Source organism: Arachis hypogaea, chromosome 15 (genome assembly GCF_003086295.3).
Source record: "Arachis hypogaea cultivar Tifrunner chromosome 15, arahy.Tifrunner.gnm2.J5K5, whole genome shotgun sequence".
In the NCBI taxonomy this organism is placed as follows: domain Eukaryota; kingdom Viridiplantae; phylum Streptophyta; class Magnoliopsida; order Fabales; family Fabaceae; genus Arachis; species Arachis hypogaea.
Window position 1 is genome coordinate 22,598,469 of NC_092050.1, and position 27,039 is coordinate 22,625,507.

At 35.8% G+C, this 27,039-nt stretch overlaps 1 protein-coding gene and 1 long non-coding RNA gene across 2 annotated transcripts; both read left to right on the forward strand.

Moving 5' to 3' along the window:
• Window positions 1–9,433: 9,433 nt before the first annotated feature.
• On the forward strand, window positions 9,434–12,043 carry LOC112749960 (uncharacterized). Its single transcript, XR_003175283.3, has 3 exons — window positions 9,434–9,950; window positions 11,319–11,390; window positions 11,572–12,043. It is a non-coding gene; the product is annotated as an uncharacterized lncRNA (long non-coding RNA).
• Window positions 12,044–16,184: 4,141 nt separating this feature from the next.
• LOC112749961 (amine oxidase [copper-containing] zeta, peroxisomal) lies at window positions 16,185–22,386 on the forward strand. Its single transcript, XM_025798415.3, has 12 exons — window positions 16,185–16,753; window positions 17,186–17,295; window positions 17,436–17,741; window positions 18,232–18,344; window positions 18,442–18,772; window positions 18,856–19,071; window positions 19,175–19,411; window positions 19,826–20,011; window positions 20,456–20,596; window positions 20,747–21,015; window positions 21,410–21,491; window positions 22,148–22,386. Exons 1-12 carry the CDS (start codon window positions 16,558–16,560, stop codon window positions 22,268–22,270), a joined length of 2,310 nt encoding a protein of 769 aa, XP_025654200.1. The 5' UTR covers window positions 16,185–16,557; the 3' UTR covers window positions 22,271–22,386.
• The last annotated feature ends 4,653 nt before the right edge of the window (window positions 22,387–27,039 follow it).

Below are 27,039 nucleotides of genomic sequence, written 5' to 3' on the forward strand. Positions count from 1 at the left end.
TAGTCTCCGGTGGTATTCTTCCATCTTGCTTCCCACAACTTCTCTTTTTTCTTCCAATTCTTGCAACCCAGCTTCACGATCCCTTGCTTCGTCTAACAATATCCTGGCGGTGGGTACTTCAATCTCTGCTGGCAGTACAGCTTCAACCCCGTAAACCAATGAGAAGGGTGTTACTCCAATTGTTCCATGTCTGGTTGTCCTGTAAGCCCAAAGAGCAAGTGGTAGGTATTCACTCCAATCTTTATGGGCATCGGTCACCATCTTTGTGAGTATTTTCAAAAGGCTCTTGTTAATAGCCTCTGCCTGGCCATTGCCTTGCGGGTAGTAGGGGGAAGACTTGTGATGTTTGATTTGATACTGTTCAAGAATACCCCCACACTCTTTGGTTAACAAAGTGAGTTCCATTGTCGGACACTAGAACGCTTGGTAGTCTGAACCTACATATTATATTTTCTTTGATAAATCTCACTACTGCTTCAGCATTTACTTCTCTGATAGCCACAACCTCCACCCACTTGGTGAAGCTTTCTGTTGCAACTAGAATTCATTTCTTCCCCATTGATGGAGGGTTGATCGGTCCCACAACATCTACTGCCCATGTATGGAATGTGTATGGTATTTTGAGGCTGTTCTTCTGCACACTTGGCGCATGTATCAAGTTTGCATGCTTTTGGCATCGCGGACACCTCCTGGCCTAGTTGATTGCATCTTTCTTCATTTTTGGCCACTAATAGCCAATCTTGATTAGCTCATACCACAAGGCCCTTCCTCCTTGGTGTCTTCCACATACTCCTTGATGGACTTCTTCTAAGACTCTGTCTTTTTCTTCATCTCAAACACATTTTAGCATCTCCCCAATAAAACTCTTCTTGAACAACTCACCTTTCTGTAAGAAGTAGCGTTCTGATCTCTTCTTCAATCTTTCAGCTTCTATTTTTTTGAAGGCAAAACTCCAGCATCGAGGTACTCTATGATAGGTTGTTACCAATTGTGAACATTACATATCTGCGTACTTTCTTTTGTTTCTTGACAAGCCTTGCAAGAAGCTTGTAATTCATCACAATGAAACTTCATTTTTAGCCAATAAATACCCCACCTCTGGAGCCTTCGGTACAAACCGGGACCCTCTTCTCTGCAAGTGGCTCCATGCAGTTGTTCTACTTTTTCTTTCCCTTCCTCTTCTCCTACACATTTCATGAGGAGTCCATCACTGCTTTTTCTGAACATTTTCCCATTGAAGAGGCAAAATCCTCTTGTTTCTTTGGTGATGTTGAGCGTTCTGAGCTGTTCATGTATAGGCGTTCACCAATCATTGGTTTTTCCTTCCACGGACACCCTTTCTTCTCTGGCAGAACTTTCAGATACCCAATGTTCCAAAGCATGTTGTCCATTTTGAATAGTGACTCTACTCCCCAATGTTGCTAAAGCATCCACATGCTTGTTTTCTGTTCGGGGTACATGCTCAAATGAGATCTTATCAAATACCTTCATCATGCGCCACACTTGTTCTCTACATAAGGCCAAACTTATTTTCTTCGTGTCGTACCCTCCTAGGATTTGTTGTATTATTAGGTTGGAGTCTCCTTTGACATGGAGTTTCTTGATACCAATTTCTTGAGCCATCTTTAGACCGAGTATTAGCGCTTCATATTCTGCCTCATTGTTGGTGCAAGAGAAATCCAATCGAAACATGAAGGACAGATTTCTTCCATGGGAGTCTGTAAGGACGACTCCTGCCCCTCCTTGAGGGTTCGAGGGTGTTCCATCAAACATGAGGGTCCATATTTCCTCTTCATTGCAAGCATGAACAACCTCTATTGTTCCTGGAATCTGATCGGATAACTCTTCAATCGTTGCTTTTTCAGGACATATTGACAAGAGGTCAGCCAAAGCTTGGCTCTTAATGGTGGTAGGTGTCACCAATTTCACATCATATTCGCTTATTAGGAGTGCCCAACGACTCATTCTTCCAGTCAACATTGGCTTTTCGATTAAAAATCTGAGACCTTCATTTTTTAATACGACTTCTACTTGGTGTGCTTGAAAGTAGTGTCGGTATCTTTGTGAGATGTACACTAGAGCGAAACAATGTTTCTCTGCTGAGGAGTATCTTTGTTCTGGCCCTTTCATGGCTCTGCTAACATAAGCAATGGGTTTCTCTTTGCCTTCACCTTCTTGTGCAATTAACCCACTAACTGCTTCTTCTCCTACCGCTAAGTATACCTTCAATGGTGCACCAGGTTGAGGGGAAGTCATGGTGTGAGTGGATGTGAGAACGTCCTTGATCTTGTCCATTACAGCTTGGTGGTGTTGTTCCCACTTAAAGGTGTTCTTCTCTTTCAACAAAGGTCTTAAGGGTCCTAAGAGCTCCCCTAATGTTGGTACGAACCTTTGAATGTACCCCAGCTTGCCTATGAACTTTTGAAGTCCCTTGATGTCTTTCGGAGGTTCCATATCTTGGACAGCTTTAATCTTATCCTCGTCAGCTGAAATGCTTCCTTTGTGGACTCTGAATCCCAAGAACTTTCTATATGACACCCCGAAGGCACATTTCATGGGGTTCATCTTGAGTCTATACTTTATGCATCTAGTGAACACAGTTCTGAGGTGTTCTGTGTGTTGCTTCCCGGATGTTGACTTGACAACAAAATCGTCTACATAGTCTTCCACAAAGTCATGCATTATGTCATGGAATATAGCAGTCATGGCTCTTTGGTAGGTTGCTCCAGCATTCTTTAGGCCAAAAGGCATGACAGTATAGTAAAAATTACCTACGGGTGTTCGAAGTGCTGTTTTTTCTTCATCTCTCGGAGCCATTTTAATTTGATTGTACCTGCTAAATCCATCCATGAAGGAGAACCTTTCAAATCCAGCTGTAGCATCTACCATTCTATCAACATCTGGTAGGGGGAAATCATCCTTAGGGCAAGCTTTGTTTAGATCTCTGAAATCCAGGCAACACCGGATCTGCCCAGTTTTCTTTTTCACTGGTACTATGTTGGCTAACCAAGAGGGGTGTTGTATTGGTTTGACGAATTTGGCTGCGAGTAACTTTTCGATTTCTTTCTTTACTTGAGCTTCTATTTCATTGGAGAATTTTCTCGGAGCTTGCTTGACAAGAGTTGCTCCTTTCCTCACAGCTAAATTGTGGGTTACCAGGTTTGGGTCTAACCCCGGCATTTCATCATAGTTCCAAGCGAACACATATCTTAACTCTGTTAATAGCGCTATCAAATTCCTTTTCTCCTTCTCCTCTAGAGCTTTGCACACGAACAAAGGCCTTGGGTGTTCTTCAGTCCCTAAATTAACCTCTTCCAATTCTTCCTCCTTCTGCTTTGCTTCATCTTGGAGTTGGAGAGGGGCATTTTCTATGTTGCTTTGAAGATGTTGTTTCTCTTGTACACTTAGGATGTCGGGGCCAGGGGAGTTCTGGTAATTTTACTCCGCTGGACCCCCGAGTTCCTATAGGATACACCACCTATATCCTCCACATGGGAGAATTTCCTTACGAAGCCCTAGGTCTTCGATTGCTGTTACTTATTTTTTGGTGTTTTCTTTTGGTGCTTCCTCCATCAGGGTGTTCTTTCGTACTGCTTTTTGTCTGGGTGTTCCGATGGCGCATTCCCACACAGGCCTTATTTTGTTGACCCCTGGTAATGCAAGCTCTTCATAAAAACTCGCATCCACTAAATGTGCTTTTCCCGCATCAAAGGGTGTTACAGTGGCTGAGATGCTAATATCCTTCCCTCTCCAGCTGGACTTTATGCATTGATGCCAACTTGAAGGAATGCACCGATATAAATGAATCCATGGACGTCCCAGTAGGATGTGGTAGCTAGAGCTTCCATCCACCACATGAAACTTATTATTGGTCTTTATGGGGCCAACTTCCAAGACAGCATTAACACACCCTCTAGATTTCACACCCACTCCATTAAAAGCATTGAGCCCTACTTGAGTAGGCCTTATCTGATCAGCAAAACTTTCCATTTCTAGAAATATATGAGTGGGTATGATATTTACCCCCAAGCCAACATCCACCAAGGCCCTTTTGACCTTCATGCCTTCTACCACTGCTTCCACGTACAATGGTTTATTATGGTAGAACTCCCATTGAATGAGTTAGGGTCCCGAAACACCAGGGAGTTTGCATGGGCCTTTGCTAATCTTGTGAGCGAAGCGTTGACGCCCCCAAAACTTTTTTCATGCTTCTGAATGACTCCTATTAAAGCTCTAGCCACCTCTTTCTGAATGTGGGGTTCCAAGCCAAGTTGGTTGAACATGATTCTACAACCTTGAGACTTCAAAAGACCTCTTGTCAATGTGTCTTCACTCAAGGACTCCTCCATGGTGACCATCTCTTCTGCTTCATCTACGATCTCTGTCAGCATTACCTCTCCTTCAACGCCTATCATTCCAACATCATGTTGAGGAAAAGGAATGATTTTTACACCTTCTTGGTTTTTTTCTCCATTTAGGAGTATCTTCCCTTCCTTCACTTGCCTATGAAACATCGTCCTCACCACATAACAATCAGTCAACCCATGGCTCTTATTTCGGTGCACCATGCAATATCTTGGATCTCTTGAGTCTTCAGGTGTTGGTGGCTTTCTATCTGTTCTGGGGTTTAATGTTTCATCCTCAAACAATCCATTTACGACAACCATGGCCTGAGCTCTGGAGAGAGGTAGCAGGAGTAGAGGACTGTTTCTCTTAGCACCCCTAGAATAGGAACTCCTTCTGCCCCTGCCATCAGCGGCACACACCTCCAGAGGGGAAACTTCTTTAGATCTCCTTCCATTGCGCTTCATTGCCTCGGCTATGTCAGATGCTCTCTTTAAGAGCTCAGAAAAAGTGTTTATGTTGCTCATAGAAAGATAAATTTGGGATCCATCTTCTACATTTCTAATACACCCGTACACCAATTGTGGCTCTGGGAGAATGTCTATACAAAGTAAAGCTTGATCTCTGTATCTCTTGATGAATGCTACCAATCCTTCTCCTTGTCTCAGTTTCACTCTCCCCAGGTCCATGATGTGCATAGAGTGTTCCTCTTCTAGGAACTTGTTGCAGAACTCCGTCACTAATTGCTCTCAGGTGTTGATATTATTGGCTTTCAACTTGCAATACCACGTGAACACCCTTCCTGTCAGTGATTTTGAGAACTCCTTGATCTTGAGCTCCTGGTGGTTCTTGAACACTCCAAGGTCATCCAAGAATGACAGGATGTGTTCTTTGGCACTTCCGGCACCGTCAAAATTACGAAAGGTTGGCGGTTGGTACCCCTTAGGATAGGGTTTTGCCAAAATATGATGTCTGAATGGTGGACTTATCTCCCAAGTGGGTTCATTTGCTTCTCCCTTGTCTTTTAGAATACGCGCCAACTCCCTACGAGTGACCAGGGTGTTCTTATCTTCCTCCATATTCTCCTGATTCGCAAATGGAGGCGGTGAGGGGGTTCTATACCTCGTTTGATCCCTAGCCATCATTTTCGTGATCAAAGCTTGCATCTTTATTTAGTTGTCTATCATATAGTTGTACACATGAGCAGGAATGGTTACATGAGTGTGCATGCCAGCGGTACCTCCAGCATGGGGTGTGAAGAAATTCGTGTAGGCATGAGCTCCTTCTCCTCCCGCACCCAGATTATGCTGCTCCATGTGTTCTTCTTCTTGGTTGTGCATGTCCTCATCTTGAGGTGATCCCAAGTTGAGGTTGAGGTTCCGAGGGGTTATTGAGTGTCGCTTAGGTGGTCGATTCTGTCCAGGATGAGTATTGCTAGATTCAGCCATCACGTCGAAGTGTTCCTCCCCAGTGGAGTCGCCAGGTGATTCGGGTGATTTTCGTGAAAAATAAATTAAGTGAAAAATAATTGTTAAGATGAGAGATTCAGGGTAAGTATACTTGTGAGGAAAACACTTCTATTAATGACGAATAAGCAATACAGGAACTAATAATGAGGAATAGAGGTGGAGAACAAGTGTTAAGACCTCCACTAATGTCACAAAAGGATGAATGAGCTTTGTTTGAAATGGACAGGGGTTGGTTAATGGTTGTTGAGTGTTCTGGTGGAACAGCCAAATGCCAGTTTTTACTTGTGAGGGTGATGAATGGAATGATGAACAATGAGAGGAAATTTAGGGAGAGAAAAAGATGGATTTTCTATCTTCTCAGCTTCAGAAGTGAAAAAAAAGGTCAAGGTGCTTTAAAGAGGTGGCTTGAGGTCCTTTTATAGTGTAAAACCATTTTGAAAAGGAAATTTATTGTCCAATGATTTTAGTCTGATATTTGGTTTACTCCTTTTATCCCAAATATATTTAGGTATTCCTGTCACCTCAAGTCTTTTCAACTGAAAAAGGTAAGAAATTGATTTCCACAAGTTAAACTAAAGCTCATGACATGTGACATTAGTGAAGGGATATCTAGTTTGGTTTTCTTTTAACTAGATGACACCTTTACACTCCAAATCCAACCAATCCACTTCCACCAATATAATTCCCACCGAAGAAAAATTCAACTCCTCAAGGTGCTTTTTTGGGTTCCATCCTTTTATCCAATACCCACCAATAAGTATTGTAAACCTTAATATTTTGTACTATTAGTTATTATAAGACTATAAGTTAATGTTTTATATTTAGAATGCATAAGACTTTAAACTATATAATATTGTGTTATTTGTATTGATTTAAATATTTGGTGTTATTAGACAATATTAGTATTGATTGTGGTTATGCTTTAATTTTGAAGAAGGGTTGGTTCTTGTTATATTTTTCTAAGTGAATTTTACAATGTCAAATAATGGTTGGAGTCTTGAAAATTTGGATATTTTTACATGCTAGCTTACAAGAAGGTATCAATGTAATGTAATGTTAACGGGCCGATTTTCACCCGATATAATTGTGGCCCGAAAGTGTATTGGCATCGGGTCTAAGGTCGGGTTCGAATCTAATAAATAGACCCGATGTATATTTCGAATTGGGTCTGTATCATATAAAATTCGGCTTCACCCGACCATATGCACCTCCACTTCCCACATGTGCACTCTATGCTGTCATAAGCCTTACAAAGGGTGCAAACTGCAAAGGCTTCTTTCCAACACAGTCCTCGATATAGGACTCCAAATTTCAGAAACATGAAAATAATTCCAGAGTATTAAAAGGTAGATTCAAATATGGGCATTCAGGTTAGATAATTCTTGTTTTGCCATGAGGCTATGTTGCTTTTTATGATTTTATACGTTAATATATATATATATATATATATATATATATATATATATATATATATATATATATATATATATTCAATTAAATTGTTTTGTATTTTAAATTTAATTTTAGTTTTGTATTCATTCTTTCTTAAATTAAGTAAATTTTATTAAATATTTGCAAATTAAAAAACAAACCGAAAATATCATCTATTAATCATAACATATTTTCTCTTTTCTATAATTAAATGTTATTTTTAATAAATATTTAAAGTATATAATAAATTTAAACTAATTAATAAATTATTAAAATTAAAAATAATAATCAATTTAATACAAAAAAATTAAAGAAAAACACTAACTATAAAAAAAGATGGAACAGAATTTTATATAATTATTTAGTTATAACCAAATTAACGATTTAACCACTAATTTAACAGTTGAGCTAGTAATCTAATATTATGACTGGATTAATTATGGATTCAGTTTTCACAATTATAATTTAGTTAGCCAATTAAAACAAACCAATTTACTTACATTCAACTCGAGATTTATAATAGATCATGTTATCCACAAATAAGATGAAAACAAAATATCACAAAATATTAAATGAGTGCACGTAGAGCCTTAGTTTAGTGGTCATCTTCTATACTTTATACTTTGCAATGAGTGCACTCAAATTTAAAATTTAGCTAATATCAAGTAATTGATAAAACTCTTAATATTGTGTGTTTAAGTGTGGTATGAGTGAATATGTAATACTTAGAATTGGACACTATCTAATAATGTATCTTACTAAAAAAAAATTACCTCTATTCCCCGACTATCCAGAGTTGGGCCTATATATACATACGCTTTTAAAGTCTAAAACTATATTTTGACAAAAACCTCAAACCATTTAATAATCGACAAAAACATATTTATATGTAAAGTTGCTAATATTTGTTCAAATGAATTAAATTATTCTCTACTTATATATCTTCTTTAATTATTCTCTTTCTTATGAATTCTCATTTTATCTCATGCATATATGTCAGTTATCTTTGGCAGGCTTATCAAAACTTGTCCATACTGCACCAGAGGCAAATTTTGGATAACAATTTATATATTATTTAAAAATTTTATTTAAATTGTAATTTATATGTTTATTTTATTAAATTTAAAATAAATAATTTAACCCGTGATTCAGTAATTAAACTACTAAATCAATGATCTAATACTTGAAAAAATCAGTTATCTACTCGATTTTAATAATCATATAAGAAGCTTTCAAGACAGCTTTATATAATGTTAAGTTTGGAATCATCAACATCAAGCTAAGCTATGCCGAAGGAAAACCAGCCATAATGGAGGACACACCAATAATAATCTTAAGCAAACAAATACTTTCCACGAAACCCACAATAAATAAATAACTTTCAACACAAAAAACTCTTTAACAAAACCCGTAAGAGATATTTAAAATGGAAAGATGATGTGTTTTCTTTCCATCGCTTTCAATCTTGGCCAAAACAAAAAAGGAGCATCTTTTGAATATAAAAACTTATCCGCTTTATACACATTTGATATTGATAATAAGACAAGTGTTTATAATTATTTATTTATATTTACTAAAATTATATATAAAAAAGGTATTTGCATATAGTTATGGATTAACGGTACATGCAATGATGCAAGTCACTGCTTTTTATTAACAGAAAATAGTGATCGTTTAATTTGATTTTTGAAATTATATATATTCCTTTTTTCAGTAGGTAATTATATCATTATTCAGTATATGTATTCTTTATTTAGTTTCGAAAATTTTGTAAATATTAGTATCATCTTAAAAATTTATTTCATAAATCATTTTAATTTTTTTTAGGAAAAGTATATATAAATAGACAATGAAAATTCTAAACAATGTGAACAATAGATATATCAAATGTTTAATTCATTGAGTGTACAAATGGTTATCCTAATATTAAGATTTAGGTAGATAATTTAGGATGTAGTATGTTTTTACTTTATTGGACAAATTTTAAAGTTCATTATTCACATTATTCACAAAAATTATTGTCTACCTTTTTTTTATCAATGATAGTACTGTAAACTGCAATGTAATGCATTATATGACGTGATATGATAATATAGCACGCTGAGTGATTAATTGAAACATGTTATGCTATTGTGACATATTATTACGTCATATTGTATATCAACAATAATAATTCTAGGGAACTAAGAGGGACCAGCCAAAAACCTGCCAACTCCTCTTGGGCTGGACCCCGAAGCCCACCCTCACTACAGCAACATCCAAAAATTCACCCAGGTAAACACAGTTCACCCTAACTAAACCCTATACTCTCCTTTCACCGTTTCACCGCAGTAGAAGCCCAAAACCATCCACGGCCGCGCCAGTTCATCGTGCAATCTTCTCCTCCGCCTTCATCGGACGCTGCGCCCCCGTCCACCACGTGCGGGCAACAGCCGGCCTCCGTAGACTGCTTCAGAACGCCACAACGCTCCCATCTCCTTGACGTGCTTCTTAACGCGTTAATCAGAGCTTCCCCAATTTCGGCCGCGGCAACATCGTTCCACCCAGGTGCGAGGAACAAGATGGTTCTCCTTCTCACCAAGGGTGCGCCGCTGCTGCTGCATGTCGGTGTTGGCAGCGCCATTGAAGCTTCCCTGTTCTGCTCCGCCAAATGCAATAGGACGTCCACTGCTCCAATCTCGAAACCTCCCTTCACATAACTAATTGGTAAGTATTTAATAGCTTGTTTTTATTGATATAGGGTTTCAGTTCCGTGGATGATACTTGTTGGATGTTGCCTTTGATTTTGGTATAATTAAGGTATTGTTAGATGTTGCTTCTGATTTCATGTGCAAGTTTTTGTAAAAGGATTTGGACACGGTATTGTTATCCTGTTTCTTGTGCTTTTTTGTGTTCCTTAAAAGGTTTCTCTGTTTCTACAAGAGAAGATGATACTTTATGCTTGGTTCCCTATTTTCGTATTTCATCATGCTCGATTCCTGTAACTTCATAATGGTGAAAGTTTTAAAAAGTACTGAATTGTTATTTTTATAGCAGTTCACAAAATAGTGAAAGCATGACTTTTGCATAATATCATCATCAGAGAAAGCAAATGTGAAGGGACTAGAATTTCTTTGTGATTCCAATTAGAGGTTTTTGTATAGAATATATTTGAATGGTAATTAATTATTTGAATTGTAATTAATTTCTGAATTTGAATCTTTTACTTTATAAACAACATGATTTGGCTCTTATAATTCTTCCGCACCCTCCTGAATCACAATATTAGCCACTATATCACAACGGCAAAATTAGAAAATAACAATAATGATAATAGTAATAATTCTTATCTTTCAATTATAGGAAAATAATTTTTTTATTCACAGCATATGATGTAGAATTTTATTTTCTTTTCTGTTCTTTGTTGATGTTGGCGGGATGTTTTTTTTTAGTTAAATAGCATGTAATTGGTGTGGTTATTGATCAACTATGTGCACTCTTACATCAGTAGTTTAGCTCAGGTTATAGTTTTGTACTTTTTAGCAAACTTTAGATTCAATTATCTCACACAATTGAAAGAATTCAACAACATTTGTAGCATCGACCACTTGGAATAATAAACATTAAATAATAAGTATTGAGGTAATAAGTTTTACAAATTGAACGTATGCATAGTTTGAGATTAGTTTTTATCCGAGTTCTTCAAAGAATTTTTTTACTATGATAACTACTTTTCGATTTAGCATTTTCATGGCCATGTTCTGATTTATTAATCCTTACCTTTACCATTATTTATTTTGAAACCAAATCCAACTTACACTTTAATTTTTTTGGATGGGTGAATAGCAAATAACGGATAATACTTGGTTAGTGTTGAATAAAGGGTGTGGATTGATGAAGGGTTTTAGTAGAATTGATCCGACTAGTTGGATGTTGCTTCTGATTTGTGTATAATTAAGGAATGGATAGATATCGCTTTTGATTTGGGTTTTATATGGTATTAATTGATTGGGGTTTTGTGTAGCAGCAACAACAATATATAATTGAGGACTTTTTTGATGTTGCTTCTGATTTTGTATGCGGGTTTTGTTAAAGGATTTGGGGTTGTTTCTTGTCAACAAGCACCAGGATTGTGTTGCCGAAAAGTCAATTAAGATGGAAAAAAAGGTACAATGATATTTACCGTTCTCTCATCTGCGTGCACATTGAACTTGATTTGCATATGTTTTTTCCTAAATTATTATTCGCTTCAAGATAGTTTACTAAGATTGTGTCTTTGGATGTTTATATGGCATTTCCTGCCTTACATCAGTTTCGTGTGAGCCTAAGAAATCTTGTTTCACTGCAGGTATATGAACTGCTATTGCTGAAATTGTGAAGTTGTTGGTGACTTTATCCAAACTTTTAGGTGGATGATGCTTCTGATAGGCATTATGATGTTTCTTTGCACTGGGAATTGGATGGTTCTGGATATGTGTTCCGAGTTATCACGTGTTAATATATAATAGACATAGATGGCTATTAATCTATTGCATAAACGTTGACCATAAATGCTTTGTTTTGCTTTCACTTTGTAGGGGCATCCTGAAGAGCCGAGCACAATATACAAAAATCTACATCAGATGTTTCTCTTGTTAAACAAATGGATGTTTCTTTTTATACTAAATGGATTATTCTTTGAAATGAATCATCATTTTAGGTGAAAATTAACTTTGAAGTAATTGAACGCATATTGTACTTATTGATTCAATTGTTGTGACTTATCAGCATTTTTATAGTTAATATATAATAGACATAAATGACTATTCATTTGTTGTGTACACCCTGACCACTAGATAACAAATTTAATCATGCAAGTAACACTTGCCTCATAAGTTCATCACTAAGTAGTACTAAGTAGTATGTTGTGTATGTGGACTCTGGAGTCCAAAGTTCAAGTATAATAACGGCATAAAGCAAACAGTGGGTAAAAGGAAAGCTGTCAAAACACTTTGATTGCTCTTGAAAAAGCAAATAACCAGATATTGTTGTTGTTCATTTCTTTATCTTTTTTTTCCTTCTTTAAATTTTATTAAACAAGTATCAGAATAAATACAAAAAATTATTTCTTTCTTTTGTGATACTTGTATTCACTATCAATTGAATCATCTCTGCAGTAAAGAATAAATACAAGTAATTTCTGTTAGGTACCTAATTATTTTTGTAAAAATCTAAGTAGATATTACTTCTGTCAAGCATCATGATGTTCCTTTTCCATACTAAATAGATGTTACTTTAACAGGAGCCATGTGAATGAAAAATCAAAACAAGATTATCCTACATAAGTAACTATAAATTTGTCATCATGCTAAAATGTAATGAAAGGAATCATGATATTTATTTAACTTATCCATACAATTTGCAACACTGTTGATACAGGAATTCATCATGACCAAAAGTAATACAAAAAGAATCATCCATTTAGTATAAAAAAACATCTATTTTTTTTAACAAAAGAAACATCTGTCGAAAACTTTATATTTTGTTAGAGGGGGTGAAGCTACATTGTTTAGAAAATGGATATATCATTACTATACAACTAGCTAAACAAAGAATAACTTTCTAATTGCTACACTTGGATCACGTCTCTTTCACTTCATCCAATTCATCAACTGTTTCAAATTTCTCTTCGATCAGTTCAAATTTATCAATCATTTTAAAATAGACTTTCTACAATTATCCTTCTGCAACCATAAGCAAAGACACATACGCAGCCATAAGCAAAGAAATATCTATCTAAAAAATAAAGAAACAACCATCTAATGACAATTATAAAAACAAAGAAACATCTACTTTTAAAAATAAAAGTCACAATTATTATTCAACCTAAAATAATCTAGCTATTTTGAATCTAATAAATATTTATAAAAGTAGCCCAATTCATATGGTGTCATTTCTTCCCCAAATTTGGCCATAACTGTCTCCAAAGTAAATACATTTGATAGGTTCACAAATCACAAAACACCTTTATATAGTAACCTACGAATATTTTCAGTAAAATCCTATGATTATAAATATAGAAATGATATTTGAACTTTAGAGAAGTGTACAATCATCACTCTACTTTTTTTTTCTTTTATATCATTATATGGTCTGATACCATTTCAGGATTCATATAGCACTCACTAATATAGTTATATTATATTGAAAGCATATTCCAAATTGATGTAACCTACCCTAAGAAAGTAGATGAAAAGTAAAATCAAAGCATATTCTCATCAAAACCTTGCCAAGGCTTAAATACTACCAAAAAGAGCACATATTCTTTCTTAGTCAATAATACAAAATTAACATAGTGAAAAATCTAATGTGACTTAAAAAATATCTAATTAGCATGAATTAGAAACATTCACATAGCACACTCATCCTTTCTAGTCACAACGATGTCAGTAATTTTGTCGACCTTCAATTAAAGACACAATAAAAAACCATTATCAAGTTAAGATCCTTCCTTACTATATAATGAATGAGTCCAATAAAAATCATAAAAAGTTATTGCAAAACAAATTTGAGAGTCAAGCATACTTTAATGATGACAATTCTTATGATTTGAACATGCTGGGTAAGTATTTAGTAGCAATTTTAAGCATACTTTGCTCAACTAAATATATCACTGTACCAAAATTTTTCAAATGAATATACTTTTTGAACTGAAAAAAATATCTAATTAGCATGAATAATAAACATTCAAATAACACATTGTTATAAAATTTCTTACAACGCAAGAGCAGCTTATGCAACATACTTTCGACCCCTCTTGCTCTTGAATAACTACTTCACCCACACTGAGTTGTTCATCGTCTTGGGTTGGATTGATCAATGTACTAATCGATCCACCTTCCGGGGTTGAAAACGCCATGAAAGATGCTCTCTTCCGGAAGTGTTGCATCGCACCCTTCTCTTGGATGGTTGATTGGAGGAGGTTGGCGCCGCTGATGTAACCAAGAGCGAACCATGCACCATAGCCGCCGAGAGGGAGATAGGGTGAATAATCGGGAGCGTAGACTTCACTTGAGAATGGAGCGGCGCTTGGATGGTCCGATGGAGGAGGTTGGCGTCGTTGATGTAACCAAGAGCGAACCATGCACTGTAGCCACCAAGAGGGAGAGAGGATGAAGAATTGGGAGCCTTGTCTTCGCCTGAGAAGGGATTACTGCTTGGATGGTCGGATGGATGAGATCGGCGGCATCAATGATATGAAGAGAGAACCATGCACCGTAGCCACCAAAGGGAATAGAGGGTGAAGAATCGGGCTTGATTTCTGCTCCGTGATCCCAGGAGCATTTTTTGAAACATATTACTCAAAAGCTGATTTTAATGAAACAGCAATTAATAACAAATATTGTAAATTAAAAAAATAAATTAATTAAGATAATTATAAATTAATTAGGTTGTTTACTTTTTGGCTGGTCACCTCTTGATTCCATATACTTTTCCTATCAACAATAATTAGGATTTAATTTGAAATGAGCCGAAAATCAATTCGAATTAAATTCGTTATCAGTTTGATAAACTAAATTTACGAGCTTATGAGTCAAGCTTAATCCTAAATTTGAACTCATATATTAAATAAGTCAAACTTAAATAAATTCATCGTGAGCTATCTCAATTATATATATAAAATTGTAACTATATATTACTTATTATAATGATATATATAAATACATATATTACAAAAATTATTTTTTATATGAAAAATGATTGTATTTTTATAGAATATGATATTTTGAGTGTTTTGTAGTATTGTAGAAGTTCAGAATTTTCCTAACACAACACGCAAGGGACGTGTTGCTGCTTCTCCGTCAGAGATTTGTAACAGCTTGGACACATGGCGCGACGGGAGCAACACGCAAGAGGCCGGGTGTGTTGGTTGTTTTTCAAAATTTCGTTAGAGATTCACCACATCTTTGATCAGAGATTCTTTGCAGCTTTTGCCACGTGGCGCGACGAAAGCAACACTCTCCTGCGTGTTGACTGCTTTTTAGAGATCCGTTACAATTTTGATAAGAGATTCTCCACAAAAATTCACCACGTGGCACGACAAAAGCAATACGCTCCCTGCATGTTGACTATTTTTTTAACTTGTCTGCATGCAAAAGACAATTGCTCCAATAACAGCAGTTTAATAATGGCTTTGAGCCTTTAAAATGAGAAGTGAAGTGAGGTTTCAATGCACAAGTCATTTTCGTTGAGAGAAATTCAGAGTAAGGGCAAAATTCTTTTAGAGAGATTGAGAGTGAAAGAATAGTGTGGTGAAAGTAGTGTGGTGAGAGTGATATTAAATAGTGTGTTGAGAGTGAGTATTATGTGTAAAAATATTATAACCATATTTAGCAAAAATAGTACGTAATTATACGTCTCCGCAGAAGTGGTGTGATGCGTCTTGCCGACATGTCACCTAAGTGATTGCCATGTGTCCAATATGTGGCCTGCATGCTGACTCAACATATTTTTTGTGTGTTATGCTTATTTCATTTATAATTTTTATCTACCTACAATTATGTCAAATGAATCTATTTTTAACTAAAACATCAAAAAAAATTTTCATATAAAAAAATGACTTCATATATTATGTATTTATATTTTTAATTTATAATAATATATAATTTTATAAAATTGTAATATAAAATAAATTATAATTAATAAATAAATAATAATTAATAATTTTTTTATATAAATTATAATTTATTTATATAAAATTATAAATTATATTCGTATTATTTAAACTAACAAATTTATAAATTTTACAAATAAATTCAATTGTTAATAATTTGAGTCCTAATTCGAAATTGAGAACCATAAAAACCACAACAATAATAGCTTACCAATTACTAAATTAGTAAAGGAAGAAACTAACTAACTTTCTATTTTTTTCTATTAAAAATATTGACAATTTAACATTGGCCTTTAATAAATTGATAAGCCATAACCATAACTTGTAAAAATCTAGATGATATTCAACAGCATATACTTTGCCTTGTCGCATAGGTCTGGAAACTTTCCTCTCTTATAAATATAATAATGACTTAAAGCAATCATGCTGAATATTAATGAGTTGAAAAGTGAGAAGAGTGTTGTCCCTCTGTCTACGGATCCACCCTCACTCTATTATTATCAATAACGCACCCATTCTTCTTCTTCTTCTGTGATTGTGTGAGAGAGTGATTTGTGCTATCAGAGTGCGAGTCTGAGAGAGAAAGAGAGAGAAGCATTGCTGTATGTCAGTGGGGTACCACAGTGAGATATACTACTGCTGCGGTGGATACGCTGAGGCTGAGCTTGCTAACCCTCTCCAATGGCCTCAGCTCCGGAAAAAGCGACGCCCCTCCTTAACACCACCACCAACAACACCGCTACTGCAGCTCCTTCGTCTTCATGGCCCGACTCCACTTTGGATTCCACCCGAAACAGATCCACCATAGCCTCTGCCTTGATCTCCGCCGTTGATTCCTTCTCTGATCCTCCTCCCAGCTCCGCTCCTTCTACTAAAGGTCCTTTCTTTCTTTCTCTCTCTGTTCTTTCACTTTGACTTTCACTTTGACTTTGACTTTGACTAATCTAAAGTACTATCATTCTAGAGTATAGAGTCAGTAGCATTCTATTGATCCAGTAACTTCCATTCGAAGTACAATTACTGTCGATTTGATTCTATTATTTGAATTTTGATATAGGTTTTGTTGTTTTCTATCCTAATCACCTTGGATTTAAATTTTGACTATCATTTTCCCTCTGCCACAAGGCAAAGTAATCACACTTCACTAACATTATCACTTAGTGGTTACGTTGGATCTTAAGCTTAAACCTCACAGCCATCAATGAACCGGAAAAATAAAATGCTTGACATGTTCAAATGCAACTGGTTATTTATACCTTCTCACTTTTGTGAAATTTCGTCTTCTGTTTCCACATACTTGCTGCTATAGGTATCACAGTCATGACCAGAGCTCAAACTTGCCACCCTTTGGATCCATTATCTGCTGCTGAAATTGCAGTAGCTGTGGGAACTGTTCGGGCAGCAGGGGCAACCCCTGAGGTAGATTGCTTAGTTGCCTTCTTTAACAATTTAAGTGGATTAATTAACCAGTAATGGTTAAATTATATGAGGTAATTTGTATGATCACTTGAAAATCCTTGTGTTTTCTTGCTGATGAAGCTCTTGGATTATATTCTTAGGTAAGGGACAGCATGCGCTTTGTCGAAGTAGTCTTGCTGGAACCGGATAAACAAGTTGTCGCATTAGCGGATGCGTACTTCTTCCCTCCTTTCCAGCCTTCATTGCTCCCCAGGACTAAAGGCGGGCCTGTGATTCCTACAAAACTTCCCCCAAGAAAAGCAAGACTAGTTGTGTACAACAAACGGTCAAATGAGACAAGCATATGGATTGTTGAACTTACACAGGTGCATGCAGCAACTCGAGGGGGTCACCACAGGGGAAAAGTAATTTCTTCTAATGTTGTTCCAGATGTTCAGCCACCAATGGTAAATATGCACCATTTAAATTTCATATTTTCTTCAAGTTATGCTGTTTTTTAGGATCTTGTTATTGTCATTCTTAGAGAGAGCTACAAGCCTACAACCATTTTTCTCTTGCAAATATTTAATGAGACCGTTTGTAAGTTTATTAATTGAAATGGTTTTTGTAAAACTTACATGAAGAGAGCTTTTAGAATGGAATGATAAAAGAGAGGGGGGGGGGGGTAGGGTTTGTCCACCTTTCAGAAAATGAATGGCTTTGGTTATTCTTGTGCTGACTGTGGAGAACCTAGGAGAAATGGAATCACTGCCTTAATCTTAAGAAGTTGGCAAAAAATTTGTGTTAGTTATAAAAAACTTTGCTTGTCTTATAGCTCTGCTCTTCTATCCAAAATGGTCTCGGGCTTAATGAACGTATTGAGAACTATTGCCAAATCTGATAGCATTCTTTGTTTCAAGTTAACTTAGGATTCCGTTATTCACTTTATGCCTACAGGACGCTGTGGAGTATGCTGAATGTGAAGCTATTGTGAAGGACTTCCCTCCATTTCGAGAAGCAATGAAGAGAAGAGGGATTGAAGACATGGATCTTGTCATGGTGGATGCCTGGTTGGTTACTCCTTTCAGATGGTTTAAGCAACTTTTTGTTTAGAATTTTTTTCATCTGTCTTACTCTTTCTAATATTTGAGGTGCTGAAATTTTCAGGTGTGTTGGATATCATAGTGAATTTGATGCTCCTAGCCGCAGGCTTGCCAAACCATTAATCTTTTGTAGAACCGAGAGTGACTGCCCCATGGAAAATGGCTATGCCCGCCCAGTTGAAGGAATTTACATTCTTGTTGACATGCAAAATATGGTAGTTCTTGAGTTCGAAGACTGCAAACTAGTGCCCCTTCCACCTGCTGACCCCTTAAGAAATTATACTTCTGGTGAAACCCGGGGTGGAGTTGATAGAAGTGATGTTAAGCCATTACAGATTCTTCAGCCTGAAGGTCCAAGTTTTCGTGTCAATGGCTACTTTATTCAATGGCAGAAGGTAATATTTGTATCTCTAGTTTTTCTAAAATTAATTCATAAAAGCCACATCGGAAACTTCTAAAAGTAATTGCTTATTTGCAGTGGAACTTTCGGATTGGTTTCACTCCTAGGGAGGGTTTGGTCATTTATTCAGTAGCCTATATTGATGGAAGTCGAGGGCGAAGGCCAGTAGCACACCGGTTGAGTTTTGTTGAGATGGTGGTTCCTTATGGAGATCCAAATGATCCTCACTATAGGAAGAATGCTTTTGATGCAGGAGAAGATGGCCTGGGTAAAAATGCCCATTCTCTCAAGAAGGTCAGCGTATTTGCTTTTATTCATGTTTTGCTTATCATAAATTCTTCTTCTTTCTCAGTGTAGATGAAACCCAATTTTAATTTTCTTGGTTTCATTGTTACAGGGTTGTGATTGTTTGGGATATATCAAGTACTTTGATGCACACTTCACAAACTTTAATGGAGGTGTTGAAACAATAGAGAATTGTGTTTGCTTGCATGAAGAGGATCATGGTATTTTGTGGAAGCATCAAGACTGGAGAACAGGTTTGGCTGAAGTACGAAGATCTAGAAGGCTGACAGTGTCTTTTATATGCACTGTGGCTAACTATGAGTATGGCTTTTTCTGGCACTTTTATCAGGCAAGTTTGATGTTTGCATCCATTCATTTTTCTGAATCTGTTTGTCTGGTGAGATTGCAAAAATTAAATTGATGGTGCTTGCTTGTTCTGATTTTCTTTGATATAATCTGCTTGCTTATGTTATTTGATATTCTGAATTGTTTATCCTACCTATGTCGGACTAAAGTGGGTTTCAATGTTGAACTTTAAAATGTTTAACAAAAATGCTATCTACACATCAAAATTCAGCCACCATATATTTGTGGATAAATACATGTGTTGCTTAACTCATTTTCAATGCGTATTTTGTATTTCAACATGTATTCTATACGGTTGGCTTGTTTGGTGGCTGTTTTTTTTGTGTACACAGTACACATAGTATAGTTGAATATATAATTATCTTTCTAATTCTGTATAGCACTTTCCTTCTTGCAGGATGGAAAGATAGAAGCTGAGGTCAAACTCACAGGAATTCTCAGCTTAGGAGCACTGCAACCAGGTGAAACTCGAAAATATGGCACGACCATTGCCCCTGGATTGTATGCGCCTGTCCATCAGCACTTTTTTGTTGCTCGTATGGACATGGCAGTTGATTGCAAGCCTGGTGAAGCTTTCAATCAGGTCTGTGTCCAATTTTGCTCGTCGTTCTGCAGAATGCCAAATGAATATTTCAATTTACAAATTTCGATACTTTGAGGCAGTGTTTTGAAGATAAGCATCAAGTGAACATTGTTTTGAAGAATACCAAATAGTAAAAATACATGGCAGTATCACTTTTCAGGTGTCATGTATTCATCAACCTAATAACTAGTATAACCTTTGTTACTATCACACGCTTGGCTGTATGAAGTTTCTTTTGTGTTTTAATTTTTTTTTTCCTTTCTTTTTCTTGCCAATTTGCCATACTGAACTTCTGAGTTATTTGTTACTCTCTGATTTCTTTTTGGTAAGAAAGAAAAATGGACTCCAACAGTTCTATTATTAAGCTTGAAATTCATCATTGCCATCATATGGTCACAAATAAAATGACAAAACAGTAACAGGGTTCTCCCATTCCCTGCCCAGGTTGTTGAGGTTGATGTCAAAGTTGAAGAGCCAGGAAAGGATAATGTTCACAACAACGCGTTTTATGCCGAGGAAAGAGTGCTTAAATCTGAATTGGAAGCAATGCGTGATTGTAATCCTTTATCTGCTCGTCATTGGGTTGTAAGTTCTTACTAGTTGTTTATATAGCATCAAAATATAGATCGAAACAGGGACAAAAATCTAATATAAATCTTATTACCTACGTTCATTTGTTTAAAAACACTATTTTAAGAACTTTCCTTAATGTGTTTCAAAAATTTCCTGCTTCAGGTTAGGAACACTAGGACAGTGAACCGCACTGGACAGCTAACAGGTTATAAATTAGTACCTGGTTCAAATTGTTTACCCTTGGCTCGTCCAGAGGCCAAGTTTCTGAGAAGAGCGGCTTTCTTGAAGCACAATCTTTGGGTCACTCCTTATGCACATAATGAAATGCATCCCGGAGGAGAGTTCCCTAATCAAAATCCACGTGTCGAAGAGGGTTTGGTTACTTGGGTTCAGCAAAATAGGTCATTGGAGGAAGCTGATATAGTTCTTTGGTTAGTTCTCTAAATCTTATCCTACTGCATGGAGTCATTTGCATGTATAAGATGATGTCAATGATAATTTGTGGTTTAACTACAGGGTTTTATGTTATCCACATGTCTAGTATACTTTTCCTGTCTTTTCCATCTTACACTTGAATATGCAGTGAAACTTATAAGGGGACAATGCATGACTTACCAAGATAAACATGGTGCATTATGAACCAAGATAATCCAATAGCGTAAATTTTAGTATAAGGTTACACCGATAACTTGTGTTAAATCTATATCGTTATACATCGAGTACAAAGTTTAACTCGGTGCATTTTAAGTCATTCCCCTGGCTTGAGGCAGTTATAAACTGATGAGTACACTTCTTTTCCTCTCATGATTTGTTGAAATTTTGCAGGTACGTATTTGGAGTGACTCACATTCCTCGTCTAGAAGACTGGCCTGTTATGCCAGTAGAACGCGTTGGTTTTATGCTTATGGTATACGCCTTTCTACATTACCTTATTTTCCTTGCCATTGTTTCTTGTTGGCATTTAATTTAAGATTCATACTGGATTACTTGGCACTCAAAAAGTCAAAACATAGATTATCTGCTCCTACAACATCTAAACTTGAATGTTATATGGTAATTACCATGCTATGGAACAAAGTTATTCTGGAACATTAGACTGCGTTTGTTTATAGGCGTGAAACACTAAGACAGGAACACAGAGATACAAAATCATATTTAGCAATATGAATATGAATGCAGACATTGTATCCACAAACACTGAATTAGTATATTTGTGTCCTTGTTGATAGGAAAGACACAGAAATACTAACAAGAGACTGTTTATTTTTTTATTTTTCTTTTCATTATTTCAATCAATTTTTCGTAATTATATTTTTTATCATTATATTTTTCTTAGTTTTTGTATGAAAAAATAAAGTAAATTGGACTTTCATAATTTATTTTTTTATATTTAGTTTATCGTCCAACAAAATACAAAAACACTAATTTTTGTGTCTCTATTCTTTATGTCTTGTTCTGAGTGTCATGCCTTATTTTGTTCTCAAAACCAAACGCAACATTAGAATTGGTAATAATATTGTATACATTGGCAAAATTTATTTGATTCTGCAATTTGTGATGCAGCCACATGGATTTTTCAATTGTTCCCCTGCAGTGGATGTTCCTCCAACTACAAGTGATTTGGATGATAAGGAGATTGGGATGCCTGCAAAGCCTAGCCAGAATGGGGTCATTGCAAAGTTATGAAATGAACAAATCATAGACATTTGCACTGTTTATAAAACCATTGGTTGCGCAAACTTAATTAAACTCTGCTGCTTGGTAATTAAATTTAATATACAAGTGAACTTTCTTGTGCCCCATATGAATATTTAGGCTAATTTTTTTTATATTGGTTAAATATATGTGTAATACATTGTTATTGGAAAATTAGGTGTTTTTTTTTATATGGTGTTTTATTCAAATCGGATGGTCCGATTTGTTTGATAAAAAAAAATAAACTACAAATCGGAGGGTCCGATTTGCTTTAAGAAGAAAATAAACACCAAATCAGAGGGTCCGATATGTATTTTTTATTTTTTTTAATTTGTTAAAATGAAAATCGGACGGTTCGATTTCAACATTAAAATTTTTTTATTTTCAAAATTACAAATCGGACCGTCCGATTAGTTTTGTTTTCTTTTTTTTTTCCTTTTTTAAATCAAAACGGACCATTCGATTAGGATTTTTAACTTTTTTTTTTTCAAACTCAAAAAGGAGGGTCCGTATTCTGCTAACACTATAAATATATAAAACATCTCTCTTCTCCACATTGTTGTATTGCTACATTTTCTTCTCCATATAAAAAATCAAAAGCGGAATATTTAAGCAAAACTATACAGGATGATGCATGTAGTATATATAGTTGGAAAAATGCAAGATTCTTTGGGTCTTACTCCGAATTTGTAATCCGATATTCCTATCTTCACAAAGTGGGAATGGTATCTTGAGTGTTGGATTATAGTCATACCTGCTATAAATTCATTGTATCTTGGAACATTGAGTGATTAATGTATCAAATATTTTAATGTGATAGATATGTAAACAGTAATGTTAGAGAGAAAAAAAATCTGAATTTATCTTTTTTTATATTTATTAATAATTAATAAATATTAAATAAAATAAATTTTGGTTTATTTTGTCTAAATTTTTTTTGTTATCAAATATTGATACGTAAAATGTAGAGAATATTTTCCGTGACCTATAAATGATGAGAAATAATGATAGTCTATTATTATTTGAAAATCCGCAATGATAGCTACCCCACAGTGAGTTGGTTTGATTGTGATAGCTGAGGTCACCAAATTAGGGAACAGACGTGTAGTTTAAGGCTGATTTAGTTGCAAAATTAATTGATATGTTACACTAATTTAGTCCGATTTGATGACTTATGTCGCTAACCATATTCTATACCTGAAATAATACTCTACTACAGAAGCGTTAGGTTAGCCGTCATAAGCATGATCATGAAAAGTTGAAAACAATAATGCTGTTGCTGTACCAATCCCATAGCAGTTATATTTAAAAAAAATTTGAAATCACTGCTTATACCTCGCTACTGAAATATGGACATTTTTCTAATGTTTGTGATGCCAATTTCCAAAAGTTTTTCAAACGATAATTGAGTGCTGTTGTATCCTCCAAATAATTGATTTGTAATTCTCTCATCTTTAAATATAATCTTCTATTAATCTTATTTATAAAGTGTGAATTGTCATTGATACTAACATTATCAGCTCATTCAGGATTTAATTTTATTATTTTAAGGAAAAATTACATTTTTTCTTTTTTCTTAAAAAAAATTAATAAAACTTAATCTATCTTATCTTTATTGTTAAAGAATATATATTTATATCTCATGAGATCTAAGTAATGTGATCTAAGTAATGAGATCTAAGTAGTAGTTTAAAATTACATTAGATTTTACTCCATTCAATTTCAAACTCTATTTGCATTTTCAGTTTTTCACCACTCATTTTTCAATAGAAAAAGCTCAGTTTTTCCCGGGTCAACTAAAAGCCGGCTTTGTGATTCTCTCTAGCGGTAGACAGACATTCTAAATCTGGAAACCTGTTCTTTCTATATTCTATAAAGCTTCTAGACACCGATAGATGCTTCCAACTTTTGTCTACTGTTTTTTTTTTTTTTTTTTTTGGGATAGGTTTTACATAAAGATGACTCAAATAGTCAAATTTATTCATGTTTTTTTTTTTTCAATTTTATTAGGTAGGCAACAGATATTATAAACAATATAACCAATAAGTTATATTTCAGGTTTACTAAATATGAATACATTTAATTAATTCAAAATTTAAATTTTAAAATTAAAATTAATTTTTTTTAATTTATTATTTATATTGTTCAAAAAAAAAAAACGTTGTTCATCGATACTTTTTTTTTCATATAATATAAAAACGAAGTCTAAACTCTAGAGTTACATGCTAAGAAATAGCTATCCTGTTGACCTGTTCTATACATTTTACCAGTAATTTCAAATCCGAGTCACTCATTGTGCGGATTTGTTTTAAATAAATAATTTATTACGTGTATAGATAATTTGGACACAATTTATTATTTTATATTTTATGAATAAACGATATAAATGAATTAATTATAGATATATTTTATTTATACAGTAAATAAAATAATTTTTACATATTTCATTTATATTGTATTAGAATTTATTATTCCCATCTTTTGTTTAAAGTATAAATGAGATATATCTAAATTGGACCTCTTCATATATTACGTTTGCATTCGATTTATTTATTTAAACTTTATATCTTTTTTATCTCTAGTTAATTTGTTTATACTCTAAATGAGATATATCATATGACATAAAATTGTAAATTATGTTTACATTATCTATATGATACGATGGGTAACCGGAGATTATTGGGCTGGACTCACTGGGTTTGCCCAATCGTCTATGGAAGGAAGCCTTCGAGCAGATTCACGTCTTCAGGGCCTCCGTCCGACTTGTGAATACGAGTGAAGGGGGGTGGTACCTGCAAAGACACTCCGATGCCTAAGTCAGCAAGGGCGTGAGCAGGTCTAGAGAGTATTGGGACTTAGAGATACCTGAGGGGTGTCAGTGTATTTATAGTGGTGAGCCAATAACCACCGCTGAAATAGTTTCACCTTTTAAGGTGGATAACCGTCCCTTTATCTTAGGAAAGTTGGGATATGGCTCCTGGAAGTGGGTTGAGAGATCTTAGGGGCAGTTACTCATTTGAGTGAGTGTTTATCTACCAGCTAATCTTCGTCCCCGACTTCTTTAGAGCAAGTTGTAGTGAGAACCGACTTCTTTAGGGGAAGGTCGGTGTGGGGTGAGGCTCAATCCTTTGGACTGGGTCTTTTCGTTTGGACCTGGGCCTTAGTGTTGGGCCAGGGTATGAACAGTGCCCCTACTCGAGCCCAATTTCTTTTTAAGACTTGGGTTCGAGTATTCTACTCGGGGTCGTAGCCGACTTGTGAGGGAACCGACGTGATTATTCGGAACCGACGTGACTTTTATGACTTTTGATTTTCACAGTCGCGTCTAATCAAACGTCGCGTCCGTTAGAGGTTCGTGTGGAGATTAATTACCTTGGTAACGGTGCGCTCATTAATGACATTTTTTCGTTTTTACTATTATGCCCCTAACGTGTCTATAAATACTTTTCCTCTCTTTCGTTGTTTCGTTTCTGCGATTTTTCAAAATTTCCTTCTCATCTGTTCGTGGGGAATTCTTCATTTGAAGGCTTTCATCTTCCTCTACCTTTTTCTCAGGTAAGGGTTAGTTTTTTCTCCTCTTTTATGCAGTGCTTCTGTTTGCATGCTTTTACTTTTTTGGAGAGAGGAGTTGGTTTGTAGGTTTCTGTTTGATTCCATGCCCCCTTAGGGATCCCGTTCTTGATCTTTTTCTTTTCCCTTTGTAGGTTTTCGTCAACCTTTAGGAAACAATGTCTTCTGTAGAAATTCTTGCCCAGTGGGTTGACGTCACGGTCCTAGGGGAGGAACCTATGGTCGACACCGATTTTATCACCAACCTCCGTACTCATCATAGACTTTGTACCTCTGATGAGGATGAGCCGAAGTATGAATTGGTTGTCCCGGGTCCGGAAGACCCGGTTTGTTTTGGGAGGGCTTCTGAAGTAGCCCCTCATTTCTTTTATATGTATGAGAGTATGATCACCCGCCTGGGCGTTTTTCTCCCCTTTTCTGATTTTGAGGTTGCCGTTCTACGCCACTGCCGAGTTGCTCCTACCCAGCTTCACCCCAACTCCTGGGATTTTCTGAAAATCTACCAGTTCATTAGCCATGCTTTAGACTTTCCGACGTCCCTAAGGATTTTTTTTTCTCTTTCACATGACCAAGCCCTTCAGTGGGCAAAATAATAAGTAACAATGGGTGTCTTTCCGAGCTATACAAGGTCGGAGAATCTTCACCCTTTTTGATGAATCCTTCCATGACTTCAAAAATTATTTTTTCAAAGTTCAAGCTGTAGAGGGTCACCACCCCTTCTTCTTAGACGAGAGTTCTTCCCCTCGCTTTCCTCTGTACTGGCTGGAGGCCTCTCCCTGTGAGAAATATGGTTTGGATGATCTGGATGAAGTGGAGGCTGCCATTGTGGGGTTCCTCCGAGAAGTGTGGGGGAAGGCCCCATATCTGGATACCAAAAAATTTCTCCAGGGGTCGCCGACCTTTGTCCAGACACAACTAGGTAGCTTTTATTTATCCACTTTGTTTCCGACTTGTTTTTACCGACTTGTTTTGTTGACTCTTTGGCTACTGATTGTTTTTTACAGAGATGGCGAAGAAGAATTTCAGGGAGTCTTACCAGAGAGTCCAGGAGGCCAAGGCAAGGTCCCGTGCCAGGGTTGGTGGCGCCAGGATAACTAACGCTCCTCTTCCTTCTCCTCCCCCCTTCCTCACAATTTGGGGACCCCGAACCGACCTATTGTCATTTCTTCTTCAACCTCTTCTCAGCCGTC

Bases quoted from the DNA above. Each gene is read 5' to 3' on its own strand.
- LOC112749961 (XM_025798415.3), top strand. From the start codon at position 16,558: ATGGCCTCAGCTCCGGAAAAAGCGACGCCCCTCCTTAACACCACCACC. The intron at 17,742-18,231 runs GTAAATATGCAC...TTATGCCTACAG, and splicing joins CAGATGTTCAGCCACCAATG to GACGCTGTGGAGTATGCTGA. The intron at 20,012-20,455 runs GTCTGTGTCCAA...TTCCCTGCCCAG, and splicing joins CTGGTGAAGCTTTCAATCAG to GTTGTTGAGGTTGATGTCAA.